Source organism: Pezoporus flaviventris, unplaced genomic scaffold (genome assembly GCF_033815535.1).
Source record: "Pezoporus flaviventris isolate CSIRO_AGI_PZ_B2104156 unplaced genomic scaffold, CSIRO_AGI_Pfla_v1 ptg000452l, whole genome shotgun sequence".
Classification (NCBI taxonomy): domain Eukaryota; kingdom Metazoa; phylum Chordata; class Aves; order Psittaciformes; family Psittacidae; genus Pezoporus; species Pezoporus flaviventris.
Window position 1 is genome coordinate 136,097 of NW_026892999.1, and position 26,335 is coordinate 162,431.

Sequence of the window (26,335 nt, forward strand, 5' to 3'; positions counted from 1 at the left end):
ATATAGATGGGTTCCACCCCTTGACAGCTTGATGGCATCAGGGTACACTGTGCACCGGTATCTACTAGAGCCTTATACTTCTGTGGGACTGATGTGCCAGGCCATCTGATCCACACAGTCCAGTAAATCCAATCGTCCCCTACCTCCACCTGGCTGGAGGCAGGGCCCCTCTAATGGTCGTCACAGCTTTGGACACTTAAGTCGTGGTGAAAGGGATTATTCTTTGTTATCACAGGAGCTGGAGTAAAATCAGCTCTTCCGTTCCATCTGGGAAACTGCTCACCAGAGACTGAAGCCGTAGCTCTCATGGGACGATCAGTCTTGGCCCTTGCTCCCCTCTTCAGTTCACTCACCCGTTCCTCCAAAGCTGAAGTAGGTTTTCCATCCCACTTTGTCATGTCTTCTCCGTGATCCAGCAGGTAAAACCATAGGGTACCCCGTGGCGTATACCTCCTGTATCTCCTCTCTTGAGCAATAGGACGCCTTTTGTTAATAGCTGAGACGTGTGTTGGTACACGTGAGGAGCTGGATAATTCAGATAGATCGTCCCTCAATTGTTTGAGATCCTGGGACAGTTTTTCCACAGCTGAGATGATGGAAGGGGTGAGGTTGTCTTCGAACTCTCGGAGTTTATGAACCATTTTATCCACTGTTAGTGGTACTATGTCATTCCAGGTTACTGTTGCCAATGAATGGGCATATGATGACGGTGCATTCCGGGTAAGTTTTCGCCACATGGGTCGTGTACATTCAACTTCATCTGGATCTATAGGTGTATCCCCGTTATTCAGCTTGATGTGATAGATCATCTCTACGATGGCCGATTCCCTCAGAGACTGGATGCCTTTGTCTATAGTAGTCCACTTGGCCGAACGACTCGTAACATCGTCCTTGTACGGAAACCTTTCTTTCACAGCTGCCAAGAGCCGCCTCCAAAGGCTGAGGGACGTTTTCTCTCTTGCGATTGCTTTGTCAATTTCCCCTTCTCTAGCAAGTGATCCCAGCTGCTTGGCTTCTGTACCTTCTAGTTCGTGACCATCGGCCCCATTGTCACAGCATCGGAGTAACCAGGTGATGATGTGCTCCCCTGGTTGACGGGTAAAATCTTTTCGCATATTCCGCAGCTCGGTTGAGGTCCGAGGTCGAGAAGTTACCTCTTCTTCTTCTTCGTCATGTGATGATGACTCCTGATCAGATTCTGGACCGGGTGGTGAATTCATTGGTTCTTCATCGAACTTCACCCTTTTTGCCTCCTTTTTGCTTGTTCTCTTGCGTACAGGGGCAACCTATATTGGTACGAATTGGTCCTCTGGTTTGGCTGCAGTGATTATCACTGTGGTTTGAGTAGCAACTGTACTTGTTGCTGGGGGTGGTGCAGCTGCTGTGCTTGGAGCTGGGGTAACCGCGCTGTCTGTTGCAGTTGAAGTTTGAGCAGCTGCTGTAAATGCCACTGGGGTAGCTGCTCTGTTCATTGCGGCCAAAGTTTGAGTAGCGACTGTACTTGTTGCTGGGGGTGGTGCAGCTGCTGTGCTTGGAGCTGGGGTAACCGCGCTGTCTGTTGCAGTTGAAGTTTGAGCAGCTGCTGTACTTGCTGCTGGGGTAGCTGCGCAGTTCATTGCAGCCAAAGTTTGAGTAGCGACTGTTGCTTTGCCCTCAGATCCGCCAACATTCTTTTCCTTTTGAAGGTGCTGGATAGTGTTGAACAAGGCCCTGTAAGCATAGGCCAAGACCCAGCACGTTGCCGTGATTTGTCCATCTCTGGTATGGCCAGAATGACCACACACCTCATTTAAGTGTTTACTAATTCTTCTGGATTTTGCAGGTGTTCGGTAGTGAAATTACAAAGTACTGGAGGGGCCCACTGACCTAGATACTTGCCCATACTATCCCACACACCCTGCCACTCATGGCTGTCCAGCCTCTGGGAAAATCTCTCGGTCCTCCTACATCGTCGTTTGACCCCAGACAAGACCCAAACCTGACTCTGCTTAACTCTTGAAATCAGTAGTGGGCAAAACACACTCTGTATATGTGTTAGCATGGTGATTCCAATCACCATCAGCAAACAAGTCTCAACAGCATTAAAATGCCATTCAAAAATTCAAAACTCTCAAATGTAAATGGTCAGGGGGGATGACTGGGAGGGTAAAAGGATGTCTCCTTCAAAGGTTGAGCACCTGAGAAGGAGAAACAAGATGTGTAATTGCTAAGCACCTCCATCATATACCTCCCGAAGTATAAAGGTGGTGACCACACTAGGAACATAAGCCAGATCAGTTTCATGATTAATGATTCTATTGTATTACAAGTCATTACCATAAAGTACAATGGGACAAAAAACTTAGCCCAAGCCCCACACTTGCAAAACACTAATACAGCAAATACCGGATGGACGTAAGATACGATATACTGAAACTGTGAGATCAAGAGGAACAACCTTGAGAGCCAATAAATCAGCATTGTGATGAGTGACTATCAATCCAGTCAGATCTGTTCTTATCTCAACCCCTCGGGCCCCACGTTGGGCGCCAAAAAGATCTGTCGTGGTTTAAACCCAGTCAGGTAACTTGTTCACTCACTCCCAGTGAGTGGTGCCGAGCTGACAACAATCGAGGTCCGTGTCCCCCCCCCCCAGGGTTCTCCCCCACTCCCGGAGGAACGGGGAGGAGGATCGAAGAAAAGTGCAACTCCCACGGGTTGAGACAAGAACAGCCCAGCAACCAATGTACACAAATCACCACCGCTACTATCAACTACAACAATGATAAGGGAAAATAATAAGGGAAGAGAATACGATACCACCGGCCAAGAAAACCAGTTCCACCCAGAAGCCTGTGTCCTTCCAGGTAACTCCCAGTCGCCCCCCACCCCGGCCATGACGTGCTGTGGTATGGAATACCTCCCTGGCTAGCCCGGGTCAGGCGCCCCGTCTCTGCTTCCTCCCGGCTTCCCCTCCTCCCTGGCAGAGCATGAGCCTCACAAAGTCCTTGGTCAGGATAAACATCACTTAACAACAACTGAAAACATCGACTTCACCAACACTGTTCTCAGGCTGGAAGTCAAAACACAGCACTGCACCAGCTAGAACAAAGGAAAAAAAAAAAAACACGACTGCTACTGCTGAACCCAGGACACTCCTCTATGAATCAATGACACTATTACTCTCTAAGACTCCTCTAAGACTCCACTATTACTCTCTATGACTCCTCTATGACTCCTCTATGACAGCTCTAAGACGCCTCTATGAGCCCTTTACGACCCCTCTGAGACGTTACTATGAACCCCTATGACTCCACTATGGCCCCATGACAACCCCTCTATGACCTCTCTATGACTCCACTATGAATCCTCTATGAACCCTCCATGACACTTCTATGACTCCACTATAACCCCTCTATGACCCATCTGTGACTCTTCTATGAATCCTCTGACTCCACTATGACTCATCTATGAATCCTCTATGACTCTTCCATGTCTCCTCTACGACACCTCCATGAATCCTCTACGATTCCTCTACGACTCCTCTACAACTCCTCTACAATTCTTCTATGACTTCTCTATGACACTATGACTCCTCTTTGATACCACTATGACTCCACTGTAACTCCTTTATGACTTCTGTATGACTCCTCTATGGCTCCTCTATCAATCTGTGACACTGTGACTCCTCTATGACACCTCTATTAATCCTCTCTGACTCCTCTCTGACTCCTCTATGACACCTCTATCACTCCTCTATGACTCCTATATGACTCCTCTATGTCTCCTCTACGACTCTATGACTCCTCAAGGACTCCACTGTGACTCTTCTGTGACTCCAACATAACTACTCTACATCTCTTCTATGAATCCTCTATGAGTCCTCTATGACTCCTCTATGACTCCCCTACAACTGATCTATGATTCCACTATGACTGCTGTATGACACCTCTAAGAATATATGACACTATGTCTCCTATATGACTCCACTATGACTCCTCTATGACTCCTACATGACTCCTACATGACTCCACTATGACGTCTGTATGACTCCTCTATGACTCCTCTGTGACTCCTCTATGACTCCTCTGTGACTCCTCTATGATTCCACTATGACTCCTCTTTTACTCCACTATGACTTGTCTAAGACTCCACTATGACTCCTCTATGACACCTCTATGACACCTCTAAGAATATATGACACTATGTCTCCTATATGACTCCACTATGACTCTTTTATGACTTTTCTATTACTCCACTATGACTCCTCTATGACCCCTCTATGACTCCTCTATGCCTCCTCTGACTCCACTATGACCCCTGTATGACTCCTCAATGACTCCTCTGTGAATTCCTCTATGAATCATTGACACTATTACTCTCTATGACTCCTCTATGACAACTCTAAGACGCTTCTATGACCCCTCTATGACCCCTCTAAGATGCTTCTATGACCCCCTGTGACTAGACAATGACCCCATTAAGACCCCTCTATGACCTGTCTATGACTCCACTACGAATCCTCTATGACCCCTCTATGACACTTCTATGACTCCACTATGACCCCTTGATGACCCATCTGTGACTCTTCTATGAATCCTCTATGACTCCACTATGACTCTTCCATGTCTCCTCTACTACACCTCTATGAATCCTCTACGATTCCTCTATGACTCCTCTACAAGTCCTCTACAATTCTTCTATGACTTCTCTATGACACTATGACTCCTCTTTGACACCACTATGACTCCACTATAACTCCTTTATGTCTTCTGCATGGGTTCTTGATGACCCCTCTACGACCCTATGACTCCTCAAGGACTCCACTATGACTCTTCTGTGACGCCAACATGACTACACTGTCTCTTCTATGACACCTCTATTAATCTTCTATGACTCCTCTATGACTCCTGTGTGACTCCTCTATGATTCCACTATGACTCCTCTGAAATCTCTAAGAATATATGACACATATGACTCTTTATGACTTCCCTATTACTCCTCTATGACTCCTCTCTGACTCCGACATGACTCCTCTATGACTTCTATATGACTCTTCTATGACTCCACTAGGATTCCTCTATGACTCCTCTTTGACTCCTCCATGCCTCCTCTAGGACTGTTTTTGACTCTTCTATGACTCCTCTATGATTCCTGCATGATCCCTCTATGACTATGATACTAAGACTCCTCTATCACTTCTCTATGACTCCTCTATGACTCCTCTATGATCCCTCCAAGGTGGCCAGAAGTGATGAAGATTGTTGGAAGAAGTAAATGACCCTCAGACACCACCTCCACAATTATGTACGCAGGCGGGGAATTTTCTGGAAAATGGTGTAGTCCATATGTAGCCTTATAAATATGTATGTATGCCCAGGGACTATGAAAGGACGGCTTGTGTGGCAATTGAGAGACACACGCTAGGAGGAGCTATCCCCCATGTCTGCCGGCGCCACAAGAAAGAATACCTGCTTGTCAGCTTGAAAACTTTGGTGGTGAGTTTGTTCCTGGAGTTTTCTCTGAGATCACCTTGCACACACAGAGCTGTGCACTGCAGCAGCAGCGTCTCTCTGGCCTCCTGCTGCCACTGTCAGAGGCTAGAGGCACCTCAGCCCTGTGCTGCTGTCGACCTGGTCTGCCCTCACGTGGGGGCCCAGTGCCCAACATTCCTGACTCATGGTGGCACTGCTGGCTCTGCGGGTACTGGGGCAGGAGAAGGGCCCTGGCTGATGCTGCTCCTTGTAGTGTCGTGGTGGCTGCGGAGGTGACAGCCCCGGAGCAGGCACCTGCATCTCCTGGTGCCTGGGATGTCCCTGGTGGCTCCTCAACTGTTGGAGCTGGCTCAGCTGACACAAGCGCTTCACCCTCCTCTTTGTCCACCCACCCAGGCTGCAATGGCTTCCCTTGAGTAGAGCAGCATTGAGGGTGACCATGCCAAGAGCTGTGCTGAAGCTGAGGGAAACCACATCCACTCTTTGCCTCCTCACGCACAACTGCAGGCTCTCAGCTTGGCCAGGCAGGAGTTACCCTTCGGACGGCTTTTAGGTGCCCAGAGGTGTCACCCAAGAGGACTCTGATGCTGGCACACGCCTCACCAAAGGCAGCTTGTACAGCCTGGGCTCCCCTGGGTTGCCCTTGGCACCTTTATCAAAGGTAACTGCAACATGGCCTTGTCCTCTCTCCCAAGAGACCTCTGCCAATCCAATGGCCAATCCAATGCTGATCTTCCCCTGTAACTGCACTGCCACTGTCCTGCCTGTTACACCACGTCCTTCATTCCTCCCATCTTTTGTAGATTTTCCTTTCAAATAACCCTTTCAAATAACTTCTATCAGATGCCCTTTGTAATCTTCCTGCACTCCGAAACCTCCCCAGTTCCCTGGAAGACAATCTGGAAGACTTGACATAAACTTCACGGTGAGACATGGCTCATCAGGGTTTAATGAGTCCCACGGTGTATTTGGGCTGAGTCCATGAACCTCAGGGGCTGAGAGGAGACTGAGGAAACCTCTCAGGAAGTCCAAGTCAGAAACAAAGCCCCAAGTCCCTTCAGCATTAATGGAACCCACTGAGGGCTGTAACTGACAAAGCCTCCCCAGGGACTCGTTAAAGCAAGTAACTGGAAGCTGTGATTAGAGGGAGAGAAAGACAAAGTGCAGGTGTCTGATGGTGAGAAAACCCTTGGTTTGTTTGATGATGCAGAAAGGCCAAGCCCTGACCACAGCCCTTGGAGAAGCAGAGCCTGAAATTCTGAGCAAGACAGTTCTCCTCATAGGCCTTGATGAAAGAGGCAACTGCCATAACCCAGGGCATAAAGGCCTTTTGTTCTTTCGGGTCTTTCAGCCATGCCAGAACCCTGTCATCTCTGCTGCAGGCTGTCCTACACTGGCCCATGCCTGCACCTCTTTCCCTTCAGGCTGTTGACCCCCATCTTGCTTTCCCACCTATCTCTCACCTGGCATTTCTGTACCTTCAGTCCCATCTCTGCACCCATTGCTGTCTGTTCCTTGAAACACAAAGCCATGGGCTGAGCCAGACTCCCTCCGGGTGACCTCTTGCACCACAAGTCCACCTTTTGAGAGACATTTCTCTTTCCTAACTTTGAGTCTGAACCTTCCAGGCTGCACTTTGCAGAGGTTTCCTTCTCTTCCTGCTAGCAAGAAAAACTACATCATCTCTGAAGCCACATTTCACCTAGTTGTAGGCTGCTACTATAGTGTCAATTCAAGAGATGCATTGAATATCCCTTAGCAAGCTGACTTAAAGGAGGCTTCTAGAAGAATGAGTGATGCCATCAATATAGAGAACTAAGCACCATGGGAGAGCAGTGGGAAAAGCCAATGGTCTGGATTGAGAACTTCTTGGCAAGAGCCAAAAAGAAAGGTGGTGTCCTTGGGTGCAAGGTACCCCATGCTCTGGGGCCAGGCACCTCATCTGGGACAGCTTCCTGCCTGTAGCACCCTCTCTGCTGCGCACACCCCGCTCTCTGCATGCACTCACAAGTGTCTCACAGAAGCTTTGCACCTGCCCTGCAGCAGCGACACCTCCACTGCAGGAGGTTCCTGCATTCCCCAGGCTCAGGGATGGATCTTGCATTCCAGGCAAGTTTGGGGAGCACATGTCCAACTAAAGCCCGTCACCTGATGACCCTACAACTGGTGGTGCCAAGAGAGAGATCCTTTGAGCGCTCCTGGACCCCAGTGTCCTGTGAGCAGCATCTCCCTCATAGTGAGGCATCTCTGAGAGCCCCCTAAACTCTCCAGTTTAGCTAATAGGGCGATCATCTGGCTGGGCCGATCCTGCTGCTCACTGACACTCAGCCCTTCGCCCGCTGAGGAGTGCTTCCAGAGCTGCTGTGAGTATTGTGCTCTGCTTTTACTTTTCACTGCACCAAGGGCAGCTTTAGCATAGGGGTGCATCTAGGTCTGTGCACAGCCCTCTAGCTCCATCTCAGTGTGTTGTGTTAGGTTGGATATTGAATTGCAAGTGCGTGTATATTAGCTTCAGTGATCAAGTGCCGCTAGAATTCTTGTGATTGAGTTTACAAATGCAAACTGGTGCTAGCTGGCATTTGTGATCCTTTAGGTGAATACCAGGCCTGAGACTAAGATGGAATCCAGATGCATTCAGACTGCTCTCAGAGAGGGAGCATAGAAAGCAAAGAGATCCAATCTGAACCTCGTGACTCAACAAGAGGGTCTCCCTTATTCCTTTCTGTCTGCAGTTTCTATACACATGATTTCAGTTCAATGCTGTATAAATCACTTGAATCCAATCCTGGATAAATCCTTGCCAAGTCTGACACAATCTCTTTTTGTAGATGGTGGAGTGGGGCCTCACCACCAAATCCTGAGGAATCCTGCTTTTAGAAATTCACATTAAAATCACTTTTGCTGGTATCTGTGGAAGTGATTCTTTCAGCAATCCTAAACAGTTTCACAAGAGGCATGCGGGATTTCTCTGGGAGACACTTTCCAGTGTCTCACCACCCTCACCGGAAAGAATTTCTTCAGAGAACATAGTTTCTGTTTCACTGCAGAGAAAGGAGGCAGGAGAGAAGGGGTGGGGAGCACGCACTCCAGCCCCGACTCCGCACAGGGCAGCGAGGGGTGCTGCTCTTCACTACAGCACAGCTGGGCTGAACTGAGTCAGTGCTTACACAGAAACCTGTCCTTGTCCCTGATGAAGCTCTACAGCCCACAGGCTTCTCCACAAGTACCAGCTCATCTGTTTTTCTGGTCACGTCTTGCACAGTGTCACAAGCTGTGGCACAAGGGGAGGCCCTTGTTGCTGTTTCTCCTGGAACACAGGGAAGTAGAAAATGAAATACTTTTTTTAACAATGAAACCCATTCCAGTGACCACGGAAAAGATGGAACAAGATGCTAGAGCCCTACAGGTTTTACCAGGAAGATCAGCAACTAACTAAAAATTCCCTCCTGCGCTGTTTCCTTTCCCAGCCCATGGATACTTTCCTCAGTAACTGGCAAGTGCACATGGCACAGCAAGGGATCTGTGTCAAGCAAGGCCAGGCAAGGCAAGGCAATGCAAGATAAAGGAAGGCAAATCAAGGGAAGGCAATGCAAGGCCAGGGAAGGCAAGTCAAGCAAGGAAAGAAATGGCAAGGCAAGACAAGGCAAGGAAACTGAAGGTAAGGCAAGGCAAGTCAAGGCAATGCAACTCTAGGTTAGGCAAGGCAGGGCAAGGACAGGCAAGGCCATGAGAGGCCAGGCCAGGCCAGGCAAGGCAAGGCAAGGCAAAGCCAGGCAAGGCCAGGCAAGCTGAGGCAAGGCAAGGCATGGCAAGGGAAGGAAAAGCATGGCAAGGGAAGGAAAGGCATGGCAAGGCATGGCAAGGCAAGGGAATACATGGCAAGACAAGTCAAGGCCAGGAAAGGCAGGCATGGCAAAGGAAGGAATGGCATGGCGAGGCGATGCGATGCGAGGCAATGGAAGGCAAGGCAAGGCAAAGCATGGCAAGGGACGGAAAGTCATCGCGAGGTGAGGAGAGGTCAGGCGACATGAGGCGACGCGAGGCGAGGCAATGCAAGGCAAGGCATGGCAAGGCAAGGGAAGGAAATTCATTGTGAGTCGAGGCAAGGCGAGGCAAGACAAGGCAAGGCAAGGCGAGGCAAGGCGAGGCTAGGCAAGTCAGGGCAAATCGAGTCAAGGCGAGGCAAGTCAAGAAAAAGCAAGGGAAGGAAAGGCATGGCAAGGCTAGGCAAGGCAAGGCAATGTGAAGGCAAGGCAAGGCATGGCATGGCAAGGGAAGGAAAGTCATTGCAAGAGATGGCAATGTGAGGGAAGGCAAGGTAAGACAAGGGAAGGCAAGACATGGCATGGCAAGAGAATTAAAGGCACGGCAAGGCATGGCAAGGCAAGGGAAGGCCAGGCAAGGCAAGGCAAGTGAAGGCCAGGCAAGACAAAGCAAAGCAAGGCATAGCAAGGCAGAGCAAGACAAGGAATGGCAAGGGAAGGAAAATCATAGCAAGGCATGGCAAGGGAAGGTAAGGCAAGGGAAGTCAATTCAAGGGAAGGCAAGAAAAGGCAAGGTAAGGCAAGGCATGGTAAGGGAAGGAAAGGCATGGCTAGGAGACGCAAGGCAAGGCGAGGCAAGGCAAGGCGAGGCAAGACAAGGCAAGGCAAGGCAAAGCAAGGCAAGGCAAGGCAATGCCAGGCAAGGCCAGGCATGGTAAGGCAAGGCAAGGCAAGGCAAGGCCAGGCCAGAACAGGAAGGTCAAGGGAAAACAAGGCAAGGAATGCCCTGCAAGGCCAGGACAGGCCACGTCAAGCAGGGCAAGGCCAGGCTAGGCCAGGACAGTCAAGGCAATGCAAGGTACGGCAAGGCAATTCAATGCAAGGCAAAGCAAGGGCAGGCCAAGCCATGCCAGGAAAGGCCAGGCAAGATAATGCAAGGCAAGACCAGTCAATGAGAGGCAAGGAAAGACAAGGCAAGGCCAGGCAAGGCCAGGCTAGGCCAGTCCAGGCCAGGCAAGGCAAGGCAATGCAAGGCAAGGCCAGACAAGACAAGGCAAGGCCAGGCAAGGCAAGGCCAGGCAAGTCCAGGCAATGGACAGCAAGGCAATACAAGGCAAGGCATTACAAGGCAAGGCAGTGAATGTAAGGCACGTCAAAGCAAGGCCAGTCCAGGCCAAGTCAGGCAAGGCTAGGCAAGGCAAGTGTCGTGATTTAAAACCAGTCAGGCAGCTCGTTCACTCACTTCCCCCCTTCTTGCCCTCCCCCTACTCCCAGAGGGACGGAGAGGAGAACCGAAAAGAATGCAACTCCCATGGGCTGAGATAAGAACAGTTTAATAACATAGGTATAACTCTTTGGTCAGTTTGGGTCAGGTATCCTGTCTCTGCTTCCTCATGGCTTCCCCTCCTCCCTGGCAGAGCATGAGGCTCACAAAGTCCTTGGTCAGAGGAAACATGACTTTGCAAAAACTAAAAACATTGGTGTTATCAGCTCTGTTCCCAGGCCGAAAGTCAAAACACAACGCTGAACCAGCTACTAAGAAGGAGAAATATGACTGCTACTGCTAAACCAGTATCCAGCCCTTATTGCATACCATTCACGTCGTGCTCAGATTCTACATTTTCAATATGCCATTGCTCTTACATATATACAGCCATCTAGGCTCCTCCACCACCTTCTCCAGCTGCTATGCAGCCACCTCCTTCTGCCCCTCGACAGCCCTGACATCCCCCACCAGCAGCTGCTGCCTGCCGGCCTCCAGCACTGCTCCCACCGCTGCTTGGTCCGCGGGGCCCCTCTCCCGGGCCAGTTTGGCAGCTGCCAGCTAACTGGGCCACTCCCCCATCGGCTCCACACAGCCTCTCGAAGATGGAGGCGAGGACGAGGGCCAGGACAGGGAAGAGCAGCGTACAGGTACAAGTCCACTGCCACGTCCGTCCCACCCTGCTGCTGGAGCCCACCCATATTACAAGTGATTGCCATAAAGCAAGGCCAGACAAGAACCCTAGCCCAAACCCCACACTTGATAAACACTAAGACACAAATACTGGCTCTAAGTAAGTTACAACAGTCTGAAAATGTGAGATGAAAAGGAATAATTCTGAGAGCCAATAAATCGGCATTGTGATGAGTGACTATTAATCGGGTCAGATCTGTCGTTATCTCAACCCTTGTGCCCCACGTTAGGCGCCAAAAAGAACTGCTGTGGTTTAAAACCAGTCAGGCAACTTGTTCACTCACTCCTGCCCTTCTTTCCTGCTCCCTACTCCCAGAGGGACGGAGAGGAGAATCAAAAAGAATGCAACTCCCCTGGGTTGAGATAAGAACAGTTTAGTAACTAAGGTCTAACACACATCACTACTGCAACCAACAATAATAATAATGATAAAGGAAATAACAAGGGAAGACAATACAACATCTCACCACCAGCCGACTGATAACTCACCCCCCCAGCCCGATCAAGCACCAACCTAGTCCAACCCAGCAGTCATCTAGCCGTTCCGGCTAACTCCCTGTTACATCCTGGGCATGACATGATGTGGCTTGGAATACTTCTTTGGCCACTTTGTGTCAGGTGTCCTGGCTCAGATTCCTCCCGGATTCCCCTCCTCCCTCGCAGAGCATGAGGCTCACAAAGTCCTTCGTCAGACCAAAACATCTGAGCAGAAACTAAAAACATTGGTGTTACCAGCTCTGTTCCCAGGCCGAAAGTCAAAACCACAGCACTGCACCAGCTACTAAGAAGGAGAAAAATGACTGCTACTGCTAAACCCAGGACACTCGCCAATGACCTTTCTAAGAGTCCCCTAAGACCCCTCTATGTGACACCTCGAGGAGTCCTCTATGACTCCTCTAAGACTCCTCAGTGACGCCCCTATGACTCCTCTATGATGCCCCTATGACGCCTCTATGATTCCTCTATGACTCCACTACGATGCTAAGGCACCTCTATGACTGTAAGACTCTTCTGTGTCTAACTTCTCCATGACTCACTCCCCTACAATTCCGCTAAGGCACCTCTATGACTGTAAGACTCTTCTGTGTCTAACTTCTCCATGACTCACTCCCCTACAATTCCTCTAAGACTCCTCTATGACTCCTAGATGACTCTACTATGACTCATCTATGACTCCTCTACGACTCCTCTATGACTCCTCTAAGACCCCACTATTACTCTCTATGACTCCTCTATGACTCTTCTATGTCTCCTCTATGACAACTCTAAGATGCCTCTATGATTCCTCTATGACTCCTCTAAGACTCCTCTATGGCGCCTCTATGACTCCTCTATAACGACTCTATGACATCTGTATGACACCTCGATGACTGCTCTATGAATCTATGACACTAGGACTCTTCTATTATTCCAATATGACTCTCCTATGACTCTTCTTTGACTCCACTATGACTCGTGTATGACTCCTGTATGACTCCTCTATGACTCCTCTACGGCTCCTCTAGGAATCTATGACACTTGACTCCTCTAAGACACCTCTATGACTACACTATGACTCCTCTATGACTCTTCTATGTCTCCTCTATGACAACTCTAAGACACCTCTATGACCCCTCTATGACTACACTATGACCCCTCTATGACCCCTTTAAGATGCTTCTATGACCCCCTACAACTCCACTATGAACCTATTATGCTGCCTCTAAGACCTGTCTATGACTCTACTATGAATCCTCTATGACCCCTCTATGACCCATCTGTGACTCTTCTATGAATCCTCTATGACTCCACTAGGACTCATCTATGAATCCTCTACGATTCTTCCATGTTGTCCTGGGTTCAGCAGTAGCAGTCATTTTTTTTTTTTTTTCCTTTGTGCTAGCTGGTGCAGTGCTGTGTTTTGACTTCCAGCCTGAGAACAGTGTTGGTGAAGTCAATGTTTTCAGTTGTTGTTAAGTGATGTTTACCCTGACCAAGGACTTTGTGAGGCTCATGCTCTGCCAGGGAGGAGGGGAAGCCGGGAGGAAGCAGAGACGGGGCGCCTGACCTGGGCTAGCCAGGGAGGTATTCCATACCACAGCACGTCATGGCCGGGGTGGGGGGTGACTGGGAGTTACCCGGAAGGACAGGGGCTTCCGGGTGGAACTGGTTTTCTTGGCCGGTGGTATCGTATTCTCTTCCCTTGTTATTTTCCCTTATCATTGTTGTAGTTGATAGTAGCGGTGGTGATTTGTGTACATTGGTTGCTGGACTGTTCTTGTCTCAACCCGTGGGAGTTGCACTTTTTTTCGATCCTCCTCCCCGTTCCTCCGGGAGTGGGGGACAATCCCGGCGGGGGGGGGGGGAGGGGGACACGGACCTCGATTGTTGTCAGCTCGGCACCACTCACTGGGAGTGAGTGAACAAGTTACCTGACTGGGTTTAAACCACGACACATGTCTCCTCTATAACACCTCTATAAAACCTCGTTGATTCCTGTACGACTCCTCTACAAGTCATCTACAATTCTTCTATGACTTCTCTATGACACTATGACTCCTCTTTGATACCACAATGATTCCACTATAAACTCCTTTATGACTTCCATATGAGTCCTTGATGACTCCTGTATGGATCCTCTATCAATCTATGACACTGTGACTCCTCTATGACACCTCTATTAATCCTCTATGACTCCTCTCTCACTCCTCTAGGACACCTCTACCACTTCTCTATGACTCCTATGACTCCTGTGTGACTCCTCTACGACTCTATGACTCCTCAAGGACTCCACTATGACTCTTCTGTGACTCCAACATGACTACTCTAAGTCTCTTCCATGAATCCTCTATGACTCTATTACTCCTCTATGACTCCTATATGACTCTTTTATGACTCCTCTATGACTCCTGTGTGACTCCTCTATGACTCCTCTATGCCTCCAATATGCCTCCTCTATGACTCCTCTATGACTCCACTATGACTGATCTATGATTGCACTATGACTCCTCTGTGACACATCTAAGAATATGACACTATGTCTCCTATATGACTCCACTATGACTCTATTATGACTTCTCTATTACTCCTCTACGACTTTTCTATGTCTCCTCTATGACCCCTCTATGACTCCTCTATGACTCCTTTATGACTCCTCTATGACTGTTTTTGACTCTTCTATGACTCCTCTATGATTCCTGAATGATTCCTCTATGACAAGGGGTAACGAGTTAAACAGGGGAAGTTTAGATTGGATGTAAGGAGGAAATTCTTTCCTGTGAGGGTGGTGAGGCACGGGAATGGGTTGCCCAGGGAGGTTGTGAATGCTCCATCCCCGGCAGTGTTCAAGACCAGGTTGGACGAGGCCTTGGGTGATATGGTTTAGTGTGAGGTGTCCCTGCCCACAGCAGGGGGGTTGGAACTGGATGATCTTCAGGTCCCTTCCAGCCCTAATTATTCTATGATTCTATGATTCTATGACACTAAGACTCCTCTATCACTTCTCTATGACTCCTCTAAGACTCCTCTATGACTTCTCTATGATCCCTCAAAGTGATGAAGATTGTTGGAAGAAGTAAATGACCCTCAGACACCACCACCACAATTCTGTACGCAGGCAGGGAACTTTCTGGAAAATGATGTAGTCCATATGTAGCCTTATGAATGTGTATGTATGCCCAGGGACTATGGAGGGACGGCTTGTGTGGCAGTTGAGAGACACACATTAGGAGGAGCTATGCCCCGTGCATCCCGGCGCCGCAAGAAAGAATACCTGCTTGTCAGCTTGAAAACTTTGGTGGTGAGTTTGTTCCTGGAGTTTTCTCTGAGATCACCTTGCACACGCAGAGCCGTGCACTGCAGCAGCAGCGTCTCTCTGGCCTCCTGCTGCCACTGTCAGAGGCTAGAGGCACCTCAGCCCTGTGGTGTTGTCGACCTGGTCTGCCTTCACCTGGGGGCCCAGCGCCCAACATTCCTGACTCATGGTGGCACTGCTGGCTCTGTGGGTACTGGGGCAGGAGAAGGGCCCTGGCTGGTGCTGCTCCTTGTGGTGTCGTGGTGGCTGTGGAGGTGACAGCCCGGGAGCAGGCACCTGCATCTCCTGGTGCCTGGGATGTCCCTGGTGGCTCCTCAACTGTTGGAGCTGCCTCTGCTGACACAAGTGCTTCACCCTCCTCTTTGTCCACCCAAGAGCCGTGCTGAAGCTGAGGGAAACCACATCCACTCTTTGCCTCCTCATGCACAACTGCAGGCTCTCAGCTTGGCCAGGCAGGAGTTACCCTTCGGACGGCTTTTAGGTGTCCAGAGGTGTCACCCAAGAGGACTCTGATGCTGGCACAAGCCTCACCAAAGGCAGCTTGTACAGCCTGGGCTCCCCTGGGTTGCCCTTGGCACCTTTATCAAAGGTAACTGCAACATGTCCTTGTCCTCTCTCCCAAGAGACCTCTGCCAATCCAATGGCCTTTCACAAGGGGGATCCCAAAGGAATGCCGATATTCCCCTGTAACTGCACTGCCACTGTCCTGCCTGTTACACAACATCCTTCATTCCTCTCATCTTTCGTAGATTTTCCTTTCAAGTAACCCTGTCAAATAACTTCTATCAGATGCCCTTTGTAATCTTTCTGCACTCGGAAACCTCCCCAGTACCCTGGAAGACAATCTGGAAGACTTGACAAAAACTACACGGGGAGACATGGCTCAACAGGGTTTAATGAGTCCCATGGTGTATTTGGGCTGAGTCTGTGAACCTCAGGGGCTGAGAGGAGACTGAGGAAACCTCTCAAGAAGTCCAAGTCAGAAACAAAGCCCCAAGTCCCTTCAGCATTAATGAGCCCCACTGAGGGCTGATGCTGACAAAGCCTCCCCAGGGACTTGTTAAAGCAAGTAACTGCAGGCTGTGATTACAGGGAGACAAAGGCAAAGTGCAGGTGTCTGATGGTGAGAAAACCCTTGGTTTGTTTGATGATGCAGAAAGGCCAAGCCCTGACCACAGCCCTTGGAGAAGCAGAGCCTGAAATTCTGAGCAAGACAGTTCTCCTCATAGGCCTTGATGAAAGAGGCAACTGCCATAGCCCAGGGCACAGAGGCCTTTTGTTCTTTCGGGCCTTTCAGCCATGCCAGAACCCTGTCATCTCTGCTGCAGGCTGTCCTACACTGGCCTATGCCTGCACATCTTTCCCTTCAGGCTGTTGACCCCCATCTTGCTTTCCCACCTATCTCTCACCTGGCATTTCTGTACCTTCAGTCCCATCTCTGCACCCTTGAAACACAAAGCCATGGGCTGAGCCAGACTCCCTCTGGGTGACCTCTTGCACCACAAGTCCACCTTTTGAGAGACATTTCTCTTTCCTAACTTTGAGTCTGAACCTTCCAGGCTGCTTTTTGCAGAGGTTTCCTTCTCTTCCTGCTAGCAAGAAAAACTACATCATCTCTGAAGCCACATTTCACCTAGTTGTAGGCTGCTACTATAGTGTCAATTTAAGAGATGCATTGAATATCTCTCAGCAAGCGGATCTAAAGGGGAGGGTGCATTCAGGCAGCTCTCTTGCGGTCTGGCACTGGAGGTGGCTGCTGGCCATGCTCTTCTGCATGCAGTCCTCTGCTTCTGGTCATGGGAGCTCTGTGACCAGCCCTTTGAGACCGTGCTGCCCTGCTCTCCGCACAGGACAGATTTCTGTGGGGGTTCTTAAGATCAGTTTGTGTGTGAAGGCATCTTACAGGCAGTGCAAGTTTGAGCACAGGGGAAATGGGAAAGGACTGATGTGTGCTGCAGCTCCCCTGCCTCTGCACTAAGTTTCAAAGAGATGAGAACTTCTCCCTGATTCAATACTCTTCTGATTTTCTTTCAAAGAAATAATATTTTATACCCCCCAAAACAACCTCAGGAATGTTATGCCTGTAAATAAATAACACAGACAAAATGACACCAAACCCATGCTGAGCTTCAGTTGTGCAGCCCACATGCATCCGAATCATGAGTACATGTAGAAAACTTTACAACCAAGTTGGATTTCATCTGACATGCGTTGTGAAAACCAGAGCTGGACAAATCTCTTCTTCAGAGCAAAGCTGACTCCCATCCAATCCAGCCTTGAACACTGCCAGGGATGGGGCAGCCACAGCTTCTCTGGGCACCCTGTGCCAGTGTCCCGCCACCCTCAAAGGGAACAACTTCCTCCTAAAGTCAAGCTAAATCCCCCTTTTTTTCAGCTTAAAGCCATTCCCCCTTATCCTGTCATGGCAATAACTTGTAATACGGGGAGGCTCCAGCAGCAGGGCGGGATGGACGTGGCTGTGGACTTGTACCTGTACCTGTACGCTGCTCTTCCCCGCCCTGGCCCTAGTCCTCGAATCCATCTTTGAGAGGCTGCGGGGAGCCGAGGGGGAGCAGCCGTGGGAGCCACCAGCTACCGAACTGGCCTGGGAGAGCGGCCCCGGGACCAAGCGGCGGTGTGAGCGGGGCTGGAGGCCGGCAGGCAGCGGCTGCTGGTGGGGGATGTCAGGGCTGTCAAGGGGCAGAAGGAGGTGGCTGCAGAGCTGCGGGAGAAGGCGGTGGAGGAGCCGAGACCCGTGACCAAGCCCAGCCCCATGACGGCTGAGAGCATTCCCTGGAAGCTGCCAGCCGAGCCCCAGGAGGATGCAGGAGAGCACGCAGCATTTCACAGCAAGGCAGAGGAGGAAGAGCTGTACTCAGGAAAAAGGAAGCTGGTGGTGGGAGTGCCGGCAAGCACAGCAGCTACCCCAGCCCCAGTGACAAGTACAGTAGCATCCTTTGAGAGGTCTGAAGGTTTTGAATGGCGTTTGGGTACCCTTGGGACCTGCCTGCTGATTGTGGTGGGGATCAGCATGTTGGCACACACACAGAGTGTGTTTTACCCACCACCATTTTGTCTCATCTCAAAAGTTAAGCAGAGTCGGGTTTGGGTCTTGTCTACAGTTAGACGACAATATAGGAGCACCAAGAGATTTTCCTCAAAGCTGTACAGTCATGAGTGGCAGGGTGTGTGGGACAGTATGGGCAAGTATCTAGTCCACTTGGCCCCTCCAGTGCTTTGGAAGCATCGGAGATGGAAGGCAGCTGTATGGAGTCCCCAGCAACAAGGGGCAGAAACTGCTGAAGGGGACAGTGAATTATTTTAAGCCCCGTGGGCCCATGGCACTTCAGGCCATCAGGGTAGAGATGCAACATAGAGATGGACTCATGATGGAGGGGTGGACTTAACAATGGACGCTAATTGATTCATGTGTGTGAACACTGCACACAGCCTCTCCTGTTCTGAAAGACTGTTATAAGAGATGAAACCCGGTATCATGGACCGGATGGACTCAGCAGCTTTATAGGGATTGGTCCATGCACTAAGAAATGATCTCTTTCTCACTGTGTGTATACATGGATGAATATATGTAAGAGCAATGGCACATTGAAAATGTAGGATCTGAGCATGACGTGAATGGTATGCAACTGGTTTAGCAGTAGCAGTCTTATTTCTCCTTCTTAGTAGCTGGTTCAGCGTTGTGTTTTGACTTTCGGCCTGGGAACAGAGCTGATAACACCAATGTTTCCTCTGACCAAGGACTTTGTGAGCCTCATGCTCTGCCAGGGAGGAGGGGAAGCTGGGAGGAAGCAGAGACAGGACACCTGACCCAAACTGACCAAAGAGGTATTCCATACCACTACACGTCATTCCCAGGATGTAACTGAGAGTTACCTGGAAGGGCTAGGACTCCAGGTTAGAGGAGGTATTGGTCGGTGCTTGGTCATGCTGCGGGGCGAGTTATCGGTCGGCTGGTGCTGAGGTGTTGTATTCTCTTCCCTTGTTCCTTCCTTTATCATTATTATTCTTGGTGGTAGCAGTAGTGATTTGTGTTATACCTGCGTTACTAAACTGTTCTTATTGCAACCCGTGGGAGTTGCATTCTTTTAAATTCTCCTCTCCGTCCCTCTGGGAGTAGGGGGAGGGCAAGAACTGGGGGAGTGAGTGAGTGAATGAGCTGCCTGACTAGTTTTAAACCATGACACTTGCCTTGCCTAGCCTTGCCTGACTTGGCCTGGCCTGGCCTTGCCTTGACGTGCCTTCCTTCTATTGCCTTGCCTTGTAATGCCTTGCCTTGTATTGCCTTGCTGTGCATTGCCTGGACTTGCCTGGTCTTGCCTGGCTTGGCCTTGCCTGACATTTCCTTGCCTGGCCTTGTCTTGCCTTGCCTGGCCTTGCCTCTCATTGCCTTGCCTTCCCTGGCCTTGCGTTGCCTTGCTTTTACTTGCCTTGCATTTCCTTGCCTTGCCTTGCCTAGACTGGCCTAGCTTGTCCTTGCCTGGCCTTACCTGTCCTTGCCTTGTCTTTCCTTGCCTTGCATTGCCTGGTCTTGTATTGCATTGACTTATGTTGCCTGGCCTTTCCTGGCATGGCTTGGCCTGGCCTTGCTTTGCCTTGCATTGAATTGCCTTGCCGTACCTTGCATTGCCTTGACTGTCCTGGCCTAGCCTGGTCTTGCCCTGCTTGATGTGGCCTGTCCTGGCCTTGCAGGGCTTGCCTTGCCTTGCCTTGCTTTGGCCTTTCAGGGCTGACCTAGCCTTGCCTTCCCTTGCCTTGCCTTGCCTTTCCTGGGCTGGCCTAGCCTTGCCTTCACTTGCCTTCCCTTGCCTTACCATGCCTGGCCTTGTCTGGCATTGCCTTGCCTTGCCTTGCCTGGCATTCCCTAGCCTTGACTTGCCTTGCCTTGCATTGCCCTGCCTTTCATTGCCTTGCCTTGCCCTGCCTTGCCTTGCCTTTTCTTGATCTGCCTTGAACTTAATTGCCCTGACTTACCCTGCCTTGCCATACCTTGACTCGCCTTGCCTTTCGTTGTCTTGCCTTGCCTTTCCTGGCATTGCCTTGCCTTACCTCGCCTTGCCTTGATCTGCCTTGAACTTCCTTGTCCTGCCTTGAACTTCCTTGTCCTGCCTTGCCCTACCTCTCTGTGCCCTGCCTTACCCTGCCCTGCCCTGCCCTTCCTGGCCTTGCCTTACCTTGCCTTGCCTTGCCATAACTTGTTTTGCCCTGCCTTGCCTTGCCTTGCCTCGCCTCGCCTTGCCCTGCGTTGCCTTGCACATCCTGCCCCTGTCTTGCCTTGCTTTTGCAGGGCACTGCAGGTACAGCTGAAAATTCCCTGACTCATCCTTGGTCCATGGTTGAGTTGCTTTGGAGATAAATCTGACTTTACAGCTCTACCACCAAAAGGAACTGTTCACCTTCACGTGCAGCACACACACAGATCTCTTGCTGTGCCATGTGCACTTGAAAGTTACTGAGGAAAGTATCCATGGGCTGGGAAAGGAAACAGCTCAGGAGGGAATTTTTAGCTAATTGTTGCTCTTCCTGGTAAAACCTGTAGGGCTCTAGCATCTTGTTCCATATTTTCCGTGGTCACTGGAATGGGTTTCATTATTAAAAAAAGTATTTCATTTTCTACTTCCCTGTGTTCCAGGAGAAACAGCAACAAGGGCCTCCCCTTGTGCCACAGCTTGTGACACTGTGCAAGACGTGACCAGAAAAACAGCTGGGCTGGTACTTGTGGAGAAGCCTGTGGGCTGTAGAGCTTCATCAGGGACAAGGACAGGTTTCTGTGTAAGCACTGACTCAGTTCAGCCCAGCTGTGCTGTAGTGTAGAGCAGCACCCCTCGCTGCCCTGTGCGGAGTCGGGGCTGGGGTGCGTGCTCCCCACCCCTTCTCTCCTGCCTCCTTTCTCTGCAGTGAAACAGAAACTATGTTCCCTGAAGAAATTCTTTCCGGGGAGGGTGGTGAAACACTGGAATGTGTTTCCCAGAGATGTTCCTCATGCCCCTTATGAAACTGTTTAGAAAGAATGCTGAAAGAATCACTTCCACAGATACCAGCAAAAGTGATTTTAATGTGAATTTCTAAAAGCAGGATTCCTCAGGATTTGGTGGCGAGGCCCCACTCCACCATCTACAAAAAGAGATTGTGTCAGACTTGGCAAGGATTTATCCAAGACTGGATTCAAGTGATTTACACAGCACTGAACTGAAATCATGTGTATAGAAACTGCAAACAGAAAGGAATAAGGGAGACCCTCTTGTTGAGTCACAAGGTTCAGATTGGATCTCTTTGCTTTCTATGCTCCCTCTCTGAGAGCAGTCTGCGTGCACCTGAATTCCATCAGCCTGGTATTCATCTGAAGGATCACAAATGCCAGCTAGCAGCAGTTTGCATTTGTAAACTCAATCACAGGATTTCTAACAGCACTTGATATTGAAGCTGATATACACCCACTTGCAATTAAATATCCAACCTGACACTTGGTTGCTTAGTCGTTAAGAATTTCTTAAATGGGTTTAAATACAATTATATATATGGACAGGTTTCTGCATGAACATAACTGATTTCTATGCTCTAATGTATAGAAGAATGTTTAACAACAAACAGAATAGGATATAAATTAGTGAAATTAAGGTAGGATGTAAAATTCAACTTTAAAGCCCCAGTTGCTGTTGCTGACCATCCAAACAGGGTATCCCACCAGAGATGTTCTCATGCTCAGTGTGTGGACTTCCCAGAGATAGGTTAATGGTTGGACTTGATGTTCTCAAAGGGCCATTTTTGAAAATAATTGATTGATTGTAAGAAACGAAGATTTTTATCCGTAAATCTTTGTATCATCAGAGAAATGGCACTGCAGGAAGGCAGTGTGCCTCCCAGCTGAGGGAGGGAAGATCATTGCTTGCTTCAAGCTGTTTCCCATGGTGTTTCCCTGGAGCCCCAGGGAGGCCTGGAAGGAGCCCAGGGGGCAGAGGCAGAGCCACCTTGGGCTGGGCCTCTGCTGCTAAGCTGGGACTGATTGGAGACCTGCGAGACACAGGGCGCTTAAAGGCACTTGGCAGTGGAGGATGCTGAGGAGGAGGAGGAGGAACCTTCTGAAGGAGAAACCTTCCCAGTCCTGTTTGTGGTAAGGCACTGGGTGCAGGGCAATGCAGCTGCAGTTTCTCTCTGTGTAGATAAGGAGGAGGATGTGCTGCAGAGCAGGGCTTCTCTCTGCACCATGCAGGGACAGGACAAGGCAGGTACCTTGTGCCGGGGCTGGCTGCAGGGTGTGAATGTGGGTGTGCAGGCAGGGGTGCCCAGCGCTGCCCTTGCAGCAGGGTCCCTGCAGCCCAAAGGCTGTGTGCAGGGGCAGGGACTCTGCTGCCTGCCAGGGTCAGCACCCGGCCTGCCCTGGAGCTCCCCATAGAGCTTGGGGGGAGCTGAGGGGAAGGGAACAGCCCCTGTCAGGGAAGGGAAGTGCTGGGTGGGTGATGCTGCTCCAATCTGCCGTCACTCTGAGCACTTCTTCAGAGGGTCCCTCTGAAAGACACTGAGGCATCATTTACCTGATAGGGAAGGATCCTGAGCTTTGATGGTTTTTCCTCTTGATGGGCAGGGTGGGCAGTGGGAGCTGGGAATTTACTTCTCTGCTTTGGGGGAGGCACCGAGAGCCTTGAGAGGGCTTGTGTGAGCTGCTCCTGAGCCCCTGCACAGGCAGGGGTGTGCAGGGCAGAGCTGAGCACACAGCCCATGGCATGGGCTCTGGGAGCACTGAGAGGGAGCAGAGCTGGGCACAGAGCAGCAGCTCCTGGCAGGAACAGCTCCAGGCAGCAGAGATATGGAAGGGCAGGGAGTGGGGGGAAAGTGCAGCCCAGCCCTGGGGAGGGTGCGTTCAGGCAGCTCTCTTGGGGTCTGGCACTGGAGGTGGCTGCTGCCCGTGCTCTGCCCCCAACAGCCCTTTGCTTCTCAGCGTGAGAGCTCTGTGGACTGTCCTTTGAAACCGTTCTCCCCTGGTCTCAGCTCAGGACAGATGTTTGTTGGAGTTCTTAAGATCAATTTGTGTGTGAAGGCACCTTACAGGCAGTGCAAGTTTGAGCACAGGGCAAGTGGGAGAGGACTGGTGGACACTGCAGCTCTCTTGGTTCTGCAAAGAACTGAGACTTTTTGCTCTGAGCAATGCTCTTCTGATTGAACCTAGGAAGAAGCCTCAGCAGTGTAATGACATGACTGGTGATGACACAGAACCTCTCCTCTGCTTCTAAAATGTGCTCAGTTGTGAATGTGTAAACTGAACTTCTGTATCTGACATCCCTCCTGTCCTAACCTGTCACTGCCTTTTTCTCCTCTGACGGTGCCCCATGCCCAGAGGCAGCAGATGTCCAACGGCAGCTCCATCACCCAGTTCCTCCTCCTGCCATTCGCACACACGCGGGAGCTGCAGCTCTGCCACTTCTGGCTCTTCCTGGGCATCTCCCTGGCTGCGCTCCTGGGCAACGGCCTCATCATCACCAGCACAGCCTGCGTCCAGCGCCTCCACACCCCCATGTACTTCTTCCTCCTCAACCTCTCCCTGCTGGACCTGGGCTGCATCACCACCACTGTCCCCAAATCCATGGCCAATTCCCTTTGGGACAGCAGGACCATCTCCTACACAGGTTGTGCTGCACAGCTCTTTTTCTTTCTCTTATTCCTTTCAGCAGAGTATTCTCTCCTCACTGCCATGTCCTATGACCGCTACGTGGCCATCTGCAAGCCCCTGCACTATGGGACCCTCCTGGGCAGCAGAGCTTGTGTCCACATGGCAGCAGCTGCCTGGGGCAGTGGCTTTCTCACTGCTCTTCTGCACACAGCCAATACATTTTCACTGCCCCTGTGCCGAGGCAATGCTGTGGAGCAGTTCTTCTGTGAAATCCCCCAGATCCTCAAGCTCTCCTGCTCACACTCCTACCTCAGGGAAGTTGGGCTTCTTGTGGTTGGCATCCTGATTGCTGTTGGCTGTTTTGTTTTCATTGTGGGGTCCTATGTGCAGATCTTCAGGGCTGTGCTGAGGATGCCCTCTGAGCAGGGACGCCACAAAGCCTTTTCCACGTGCCTCCCTCACCTGGCTGTGCTTTCCCTGCTTCTCAGCAGTGGCACATTTGCCTACCTGAAACCCCCCTCCATCTCCTCCCCATCCCTGGATCTGGTGGTGTCAGTGCTGTACTCGGTGGTGCCTCCAGCAGTGAACCCCCTCATCTACAGCCTGAGGAACCAGGAGCTGAAGGATGCTGTGAGGAAGCTGGTGACCAGATGTGTTTCAGCAGATATACGCTGCTTGCTTTACCCTGCAAAGGGCTTCCAGTGTAGGTCATGACAGGCCATGTCTGTCTTTCCTGCTTTGTATTTGTTTTCCTATTTCAATTTGTGATGATGTTGTCTTCATAGAAATGCCAGTTTTCATCTCCTAAATAAGTTGCCACTCGTGTTGTGTGACCCACAGACTTTGTGTCACTCTGGTCTCTGATTGTATTTAAGGGAAATAAATGATCCTGCAGCAAGTTCTTCTCTGTGATATGTCCTCACATGGCAGGAATGAAGGGGAATGAAAGCAGCTTTCTGGCTGCTCCAGCTCTGGGATGGCTGCTCTGTGCCTGCAGCCGGAAGAGCTCTTGGGGAGCCCATTGAATGGGGCTGTTGTGCTGGTGTGGGGCGATGGGAAGGCATGGGGGGGCTGCAGAGCTCTCAGGATGTTTTGGGAAGGGGAGCAGGGGACACAGGCATCCCTGCAGGGGACTGCCCTGCAATGGCACAGGCTGGGGCTGCCTGGCTGAGAACAGCCCATGGGAAAGGTCTGGGTGGGCAGGAGCTGGACAGGAGGCAGCGTGTGCCCTGGCAGCAAGGGAGGACAGCAGCATCGTGGGCTGTATGAGCAGGAGCACGGCAGGAGAACAAGGGAAGGGATGATCTGGAATCCTCCATCCAGGTTTCACATCCCCAGTTCAGGAATGCTATTGGCAAGCAGGTGTGGGTTTATCAATGGGCCCTCAGGACAAGCAGGGACTGGATCAGGGTGCCTGTGGGGAGAGGCTGAGGAAGCTGGGCTTGTCCAGCCTGGAGAAGGGAAAGCTGATGGGGACCTGAGATCTTGGGAAGGGAAGGCTGTTGGGGACTGGCTGCCTGTAGCGGCAAGGAGGTCATGGAGAATACAGAGCCAGGCTCCTCACCATGGTGCCTGGTGGGAGGACAAAAGGCAGTGGGGGATAGTGACAGAGGAGAGGTTCAGCCAGGAGAGAAGGAAACCTTGTTCCCATCGGCTCAAGCAAGTGCTGCATCAGGTCACCCAGAGAGGCTGTGCAGTCTCTGGCCTTGGGGATTTCAGCTTACACTGAATCAAGCCCTGAACCACTTGCTCTGACCCTGTTCCTGGTGGGTTTGACTTGAGACATCCTGGGGTCCCTTCCAACCCCTGTTCACTCTGATCCTACACTGATGGGCTTATGAAGGGTCACAAAGATGCTCTAAGGGCTGGAGCACGTCTCCAATGGAAACAGGCTGAGAGCTGGGGGTGTTCAGCCTGGAGAAGAGAAGGCTCCAGGGAGACATCTTAGCAATCTTCCCGTGTCTAAGCAGGGCCTACAAAAAATCTGGAGAGGGGCTTTTTATGAGGCTGTGCAGTGACAGGACAAGGGGGAATGGCTTTAAGCTGAAAAAAAGGAGATTCAGCTTGGACATTCAGATGATGTTGTTCCTTTTGAGAGTGGTGGGACACTGGCACAGGGTACCCAGAGAAGCTGTGTCTGCCCCATCCCTGGCAGTGTTCAAGGCCAGGTTGGATGGGAGTCAGCTTTGCTCTGAAGCAGTGCTTTGTCCACCTGTGATGTTCACAAGGGATTTCAGATGAAATCCAACTTCATTGTAAATTTCACTACTTGTACTCATGACTCAAGTGAGTCTGGGCTGCACAAGAGAGGATCAGCACGGCCTTAGAGTCATTTGGACTGTGTTATTTATTTACTGGCATAACACTGCTGAGGTGGTTTTTGTTTGATTTTTTTTTGGGAGGGGGGTGCTATAAAACATTCTTTGTATGACAGAAAGTCAGAACAATATTGAAACAGGGAGAAGTTCTCAGCTCCTTGTAGCTTAGTGCAGAGCAAGGAGGGCT

At 50.6% G+C, this 26,335-nt stretch overlaps 1 protein-coding gene across 1 annotated transcript; it reads left to right on the forward strand.

The window, feature by feature from the left end:
* Positions 1–23,501: 23,501 nt before the first annotated feature.
* Positions 23,502–24,630, forward strand: LOC133263742 (olfactory receptor 14C36-like). The gene has a single exon (XM_061443620.1). The coding sequence runs from the start codon at positions 23,567–23,569 to the stop codon at positions 24,542–24,544; it is 978 nt and encodes a 325-aa protein (XP_061299604.1). The 5' UTR covers positions 23,502–23,566; the 3' UTR covers positions 24,545–24,630.
* Positions 24,631–26,335: the final 1,705 nt, after the last annotated feature.

Excerpts from the sequence above, each read along its gene's own strand:
- LOC133263742 (XM_061443620.1), top strand. The coding sequence starts at position 23,567 with ATGTCCAACGGCAGCTCCATCACCCAGTTCCTCCTCCTGCCATTCGCA.